The 7634-nt window shown below is 37.5% G+C and overlaps 1 protein-coding gene across 1 annotated transcript; it reads right to left on the bottom strand.

The window, feature by feature from the left end:
- Window positions 1–801: 801 nt before the first annotated feature.
- srek1ip1 (SREK1-interacting protein 1) lies at window positions 802–3418 on the bottom strand. Its single transcript, XM_008331182.3, has 5 exons — window positions 3273–3418; window positions 2691–2738; window positions 2263–2421; window positions 2111–2192; window positions 802–1978 (listed from the first exon to the last, which is right to left on the bottom strand). The coding sequence occupies exons 1-5, from the start codon at window positions 3283–3285 to the stop codon at window positions 1708–1710; spliced, it is 573 nt and encodes a 190-aa protein (XP_008329404.1). The 5' UTR covers window positions 3286–3418; the 3' UTR covers window positions 802–1707.
- Window positions 3419–7634: the final 4216 nt, after the last annotated feature.

Genomic DNA, 7634 nt, shown 5'->3' with positions numbered 1-7634 from the left:
ATTTATTTATACATCTTTTTTAACCCTCATAATTTCAAACATTGCATCTTGTTCTGATTCTCTTTCTTAAGTATTTAAGTATCTTAAGTATAAATTATCAATAGCTTCTGTGATACACAGTTAGTGTAACTTCAGGCTAAACCATTACCACAACAACAACTGCATGAAATTGACCTTTAGTAAAAAATTAATTTGGGGTCAGATTGGCCTCAAGGACACTACAGGGGCTGAGTTAAAAAAAAATATATATATACTGTATGTATCGCTTCACCAGTATTGTGGTCCTTGGCCTGAAAAGCCCTTACTTAAATAATAGTTTTCCTCCAGGTGCTCTGCAGTCTGTTTTTTAAGTGTTTATTTGAACTCTTTGCATCTCTGAATATTTTTTCTTAGTATTAACCAAACTCGTTGCTTTAACTCTGGTATTTATCTTTTTTTTTTTTTTGTCTTGATTTGACTCGACTTTGGGTCTCAGTCAGGGTTTTTATTCAAAAAGAACTTCCCTCCAAAGCTTGAATAGATGAAGGAGCAGAAAAAAAGAGGCACGGATCAGCAGCCAGGCATGTAGCTGTCAAGATGTTGCAGATGTTTCAGAAGATATGTCCTTCCCCGAGGCGGTGTGAAATTAATGGTGCTATTATAAACACCTGTCACACAGCCCAGATCCAACAAAACACAAGGGCTTCCAAACACTCTGGGTCTGAGCGTCTCTCAGTCTCTTTATTCATTCATTTATTTAAAACATTTTTTTTTTTACTTGTCTCCAGTTTAGGGTCTAAATGAGATTCAAACAGTTCCACCAGTGAATTCTAATGGACAATTGCATATCTTTGATTTTTTTTTTCCCCCTCAATAATCTGACAGTTTTGGCACATTTGTGGTTCCGTGTACTGGTTCTGTGAGGACGTGACATACATCACGGTCTGTGTTGATTTTCTCACACCATTGAGTGAGAGGTCTCGGCTGTTGGGGAGAGTTTCCAGAAAGTCTTATTACTAAGCTGCTTCCACCAACCCACGGTTTATTTGGAATTCAAACACGTTCGAGGATGTTTCTGTCTGTCTTCGTTCCACAGCAGCATTTAAAAACGACGTCAACACGAGCTGCGGGGCCTGTGGTTTACAAAATGACCACCAGGTGGCGGAAGCACACTTGAAAACATTTCTCTTTTGAAACTCTTGTGTGCGTAAATTATTAACAGCACGTTTGATTTATGACCGTCATCTTGCCAGCCGATCGTTTTACAGTTAATTTATGGTTTGTGAACAGTGACTACTGTCGCTCTTAATGTTCCTCAACACGTGTTGAGATTAAATTGATTTTCTGTGGATTCTTTTTTACTCATGGTATATTTATGCCCTTAAAAAACGGCTTTAGTTTCAGGTTGCACTGCCCTCTACTGGTTACACGTTTTTACTTTTTTATGAGCTGCTCAAAATATATATATTTCTTCTTTTTTTAAAAAAAAATATTGAACACATTTCCAGTCCCCAGATATCTGTTTAAAATATTTTATTTGTCTTGAAAATGTGTGAGGCCCTACACAAGGACATTTGAGACTCAATGTAACTCAAAAATGAAAACTTGTATATGTACAGTATATACATGATCATCACATCTTATTTCCTTATCATATTATCACCAACAAAATACTTTTCTACAGACTGAAAAAGTAACATTTGGTCAGAAATCCAGCGTCAAATTATATCAGTCACTGTCTGATGACTCACTAGAGCTGGACGAAGATGACGACGATGCAGCCGACGAAGATGACGATTTATTTTTTCTGTTCTTTTCTTTTTTCTTGCGTGATTTTCCGGGCTCCTTTTTACTTTTGGTTTTTTTGCTCTTCTTCTTGTGGCCTTTCATTTTCTTCTTTTTCCTCCCTCTACTCTCCTCATCCTCATCGGACGAGGAGCTGGACCTGCTCTGTTTCTTCCTCTTCTTCCTGGTTTCCTCCTCACTCGATGAAGCAGATCTGAAAAGTTAATACCATAGGTAACAAATGGATATAATGAACAATTGAAGGAAAACCCGATCTCAGGTCAGCGACTTATGACCTTACGACAACACATATATTGGATCTTGTAGATAAAGTAGAACAAATTACCTCTTTCTGGACTTTCTGTGTCTTTCCTTCTTTTGTTTCTGCCTCGCTTTTCTATAACCATCATCATCAGAGGAAGAAGAACCTACAAAGACATGACATTTAAGACATTCAAGTCTGTTAAAGACACATTTCGCTGGACTGCATTTTCTTACGTCTTCGCTGCGGTCCACTCCGCCCCTGTTTCTCACTGTGCTGAGCTGTAGGCATTTCATCTTCACTCTCTTCTGTGCTGGTGCTGCTTACATCCAGAACAATGTCTTTCTGGGGGTCAACTCTGACAAAGTTCCGACACTCGAATGTTAAATGGCCAGCTGACAGGGGGGAAAAAACAACAACCAAGCAACAGAAAAGTAGTAAATATTTTGTTCTTCTTAAAATTACACTTAAGACTATACAATCACAAGAACAGATTTCAGATCTTACAAGCTGTCAAGTAATCATGCTTACAGCCCTACATTCTAATGCATTTAGCTTAAAATTAATGGTTCATTCAACTTCAGGCTAAAGGAAATAAATTCGAGCTAAAAAAAAAAAGGATCCGTAACAACACGCAGTAGTTTAGACAAAACTTTAAACTTACGATAGCCACATTTTTTACAGCCAGCCCGGATGTTGTCTTTGTTCGGACCTGTAAGGAAACGATAAAACCTGCTTATAATACTGTACACATACGTCTCGAATCACTGTAGTTAAATACATAGAGACACGAAGTAATCAACTTTTTTTAACGAAAGGTAAATGTATTCGTATTTTAGACAGAAAGTGGATCTCTAATTCAGACTTTTTACGGCTTTGTTTTTGTGGAAGTTTTATCTTGACATTACTTTAAAGACCTTGAGTTATTCACGTTGCTCTTCACACTGAGCATTACTGTTAACAAAGAGAAGTTTCTACGTGATAGCACGATTAAAAAAGAAAAATCAGACTTGACTTTTCTATGAAGGTTTATTTAAAGTAAAAAAAAAATCATACAACGCTGTTTACTTCATTGACTTAAATATACGCGTGGTCGATCAGACAAATAAATTCCTTAAGCTAACCTTAACTTAGCGCCACTGTGTCAAACCACAGAATTTTGTGCCATTTCCGGCACGTAAAGTCCAACAGACGAAAACAAGTCTGCAAATATACACGGTAATTCTTAGTTAACTATATTACTGACCTGGAGCAGCCATTATATTTATTACAGCAAATGTGTGAATAGATAAAACAAGACGACCGAGCGGGAAGCAACTCTCAGGTGCTCACTCAAAACAACCTCGGTCGGAAACAACAATAACATTCTGAGCGCGTTCCGTTGTCTTGTTCTATTGTGACTCTTCGCTGTTGAAAAGCTGTGTGACAGGCTTATTATTGCCACCTACTGGTTCATATTATTACGCGTGTAATCAGCGTACCCAACAGCATTTGAAATTAATGTGTTAATAAATATACATTTTGTCTATTGCATACACATACGTGTTGTGCCACAATAAATACAAAAAGTCATAGTTATAGTTATAGTTAGGAAATATCAGCTAAACTAAGGCATGTTTTTTTATTTAATCTATAAACTGTAGTTGGAATAAAATCAAAAAGTCAGGCCTTTTATTTAACATGTTTTTAAAGTTTGTTAATACAGTCAAACTAACACAAACGGGTAAAATAAGGAATTATATGAAATAAACACATGAATATATTCAATATATACAGTATATAATAATATCTAAGGATACAGACACACTGTGACTTAAACAAAAACAAGGGTGGATGGTAGAGGACAGGGTTGTTGTTGTTAAGCAGAAACCCCTGAGGACATTTTGTATTCCAAAATCTAATTCTGTAAAGTCAAATGTAAAGTTTGAAATTGGTAAATGATGGTAAAAGATGTATAACCTGTACTTCACGTAACCTGCAGAGGGCAGAGTTGTCTTAAACCAAAGGTTCTGTTTCTTCAGACTGCTGCTCTGTTCCCATTCAATGTCACAGCAAACAATAATGACAAAACAAACATTGACTCCCACCTTGGGTGTCAGTCATTATAACAGGCTGTAGGTCTTGGTAATATACGTGTTTAGACATATGGACTCTGGACTTTTTTGTAAGAACTCAGAAGCATTCTAGCTAAAGATTAGCCTTAACCCCCCCGGCCCCCACCGCAGCATCTTCAAAGTTTATTATTATTATTTATTTATTTAGGTTAAGTTCCTGTCGAATTTTCCTCATCCTTGAATAATTCCATGCATCAACTGACAGTTTTGAGGTTTTTCTGTGTAGCGTCAGTTGTGGTTAAAGTTATAGGGGTTAATTGTAGGGTGCCAGGGTTATACTGGTAGATGGGGAAAAAAAGTCCACAGATGTGTGGCCCCCCCAGACATGTTCTCACCACCGAGAGCGTGGCACATATAGAAACACACAAAATATTGTCATTATCTTCACACATCATAACTGTAAGAAAGAGAGAGAGAGAGAGACAGAGAGAGAGAGCGACTGTCTTAAACTTACAATGCCACACCATTACTGACGTAGACACAAAACCATCAAATCACTTGTTTCTGCAGTGGAAACATTTCTCAACCAGTACAACACTTTACAAGTCACTCACAGTTGCCAGAATGTATACTTATATTAGTCATTTGTCTGTCCACACAGCAGCACTGGGGAGAAAAACATGAGGGTACAGGACCTCCACCACAGAGTCTCTGAATATAGTACTATTCCAGATGTGCTTTTACAAGTATTTTATATTTTTTCCACACACACACACACACACACATACGTGTCGATGTCCAATGTAAGCAAAGCTCTAACCTGTTCATTCAGACCAGACACACGCGTTGTTCAGTGAATTTCCTCGACGGTTCATTTAGGCTCAAAGTCAATTTGTCAACACTGTCAATCTGACGCCTTGAAAGTGGACTTTGAATTATTATTATTTAGATTAAGCGTTAATTAACAGGCAAACGATAAACTTCGTCACTGTGAATAGAGGTCAGTGTTTTATGGCCACACGAACACAACAAGTAGAAGGCCTTATTGTTACTGTTAGCTGCTGAGTGGCAGGTTCAAAAACCAACCATAAAACACTCAACCTCAGCAGTTTTCATGTTGCAAAAATATTCAATCCATCATGGCTGCAGTGTTCGGTGTGTATTTGGCTTCATGTTCCAGTTGTAGCAGAAATATATGTCCAAATATACTATGTCTGGTAAAAAAAAAAGAAAAAATCAAAATGATGTATCTGGAAAATCTATTTAATCTATAAAATCAGGTGTTAGTCTCAAATGGTGTAAATGAGTTACATTTATAGATTTTTTCTTTTTTTTTTTTTGACAGAAGTGACAGACTTTATATTCCACAGAACACATTTTTACTGTAATCTGGTCCTAATGGGTTTTTCTCAGAGGAGAGCAAACCATTACACAATAATTTAAACCAAAACAAATGTTTTAAATAATTAAGTTCTGATGATGAACATTAATTATTATTAATGATCAAACAACAAAACTCCCACAGTTAACAACGTACAAAACTCAATCCCACGTTTCCATCTTTGACATGACCTCATTAATGACTTAAATCTCAATTTCTCAAAACAAAAGCCGAAGCCAGGCCAGAATTGTTTGCCTCAAACGACGTCTCCTGGTTTTCGTTAAAACCGTTTCCCAGCCAAAGTGTGTTTTTGTTGCCCAACTGGAAACTGGTGATCGACGGCAGGATGTTTACAGATGAGGGGCATGTTTTTCTTCCCACAAGAAGGAAAGAAAACATATCTTTTTGTCAGGTTTCACATGGCAAAAAGGAACGCAGTGGATGAAACCACTGAGGTTTTGAGACAATGACAAAATCCAACAAATAAATGCTTTTTAAAAAACAAAGAATTTGTGTGAATTTTGAACACACATTTATGCAAATGAGTTCTCCCATCGCCTTTGTTTGGAGCATGATGGTTAATGAAGGAGTAATTAGTAGTGTAGTGTGAGACTCAGGCTGCATCTCCTTCTATCAGTGTAATCATCATATGGACGCCTTTACAGAGTGAAAACCTTTTGTCGTATCATAATGAAAATACAATTCATTAACACATTGGCACAGACTGTGATTAACACAGAGAAATGAACGAGGTGACACCAGACTGACTGACAGACACTGACAATAACACAACACAGAGAAGTGGAGCGCTTTCATCACGCACAGATTAGCTGTGTCTGCAGTTTCAGCTCCAACGATGGATGTACACACACACACACACACAAGCACAGCAAGAGCGAGACGACAATGTTAACTTTCGCACATTGTTTCCGGCTGATGAGCAAAAAATTTACAAGATATTTATAGATGACGCTGTAGTGAAATACACGGAAATACACAGTACATACTCCACTCTACTTACGATTTGAATACTTAACTTATACTTAATACTTATAACTCATTTAAACATTTTTTTTTGTTTGTTAGTGTTTGGTCCAAAAGTTCCAGGTCATTCTGACAGATTACACCTTCTAGTTGAAGACATCTTCCCCTCCTCTCCTGCTCTCCCCATTTAATGTTTCTTTTCTGTAATATCCCTTTTAAATATCAAAAATTAAGACCAAATCAAAAGTTACAGATCCATCATAGGTTGTGACACATCTTGAACTGCTTTGTTAGGGCAGTGCTGGAGAAAGAAAATGTTCATAATTCACACACACTTACTGAAGCTCTTTTCTCCACAACTTCCTTGGTTATAATTTTGTTCTGTTTCATGCAATTTTCCATAATCTTCTCCGCAACAGCACAGGCCGTTCCTTCTCCTCAACCTGTTTCCTGATTGGCCACAGTCACGCACACAACAGATCCTACAACATCAAGAAAAAATGTGAACGAAAAATGATTTAAAGCCATCCTTGGCCCTCTTGGTTAAAAATGTAAAAAATTTTTATTCCATAAACCATGGAAATAATAATCAAATGTGCAACTCAAAATCATTACGCCCTCTGCTGGAAACGTACGTTTATGTTTTGTATAATTTTCCTTCACGTCTTCAGCAGACAAGCATTCATTAGTCAGCACAAAACGCGTCATTACAATTAAAGCGGGGCTGTTCAACCTCAGAATACCGTCTTCAAACTCATTTCCACTGATGACAGAGGGCACTGCCTCGCTCCTGCCCACTTTGCGGTGAGCACTGCTCTTCCAGCAGCCCACATACTGTATGTACTGTATACTTTATGATCTTTATTGGAAGAGTTTGCCAGTGGGTCGAAGAGGTGGTCTTTTATCTAAGGACTTAGATGTGTGATCCCAGGTGTGTTCCTTTCTGTTTCTGGGAAAGAGCGTTTAACCTCCTACTGCTGGTCCCAACTTCAAATCACTGAGGACGGTTGTATTAAGAAAGACAGCAGGTGTGAAAACCCCTAACTGTCTCTAATGTGCACTTTTTCATCATGAACAAAAATGATCAGTCCAAGGAGTTTCTTCTCTTCTGGAACTGGAGTCTGTCTCTAATGTGCACTTTTTCATCATTAACAAAAATGATCAGTCTAAGTATTTTTTTTTCTCTTTT

Source organism: Cynoglossus semilaevis, chromosome 2 (genome assembly GCF_000523025.1).
Source record: "Cynoglossus semilaevis isolate Cse_v1.0 chromosome 2, Cse_v1.0, whole genome shotgun sequence".
Taxonomy (NCBI): Eukaryota; Metazoa; Chordata; class Actinopteri; order Pleuronectiformes; family Cynoglossidae; genus Cynoglossus; species Cynoglossus semilaevis.
Note: the sequence above shows the minus strand (reverse complement) of the source record. Positions and strands in the feature narration are given on the sequence as shown.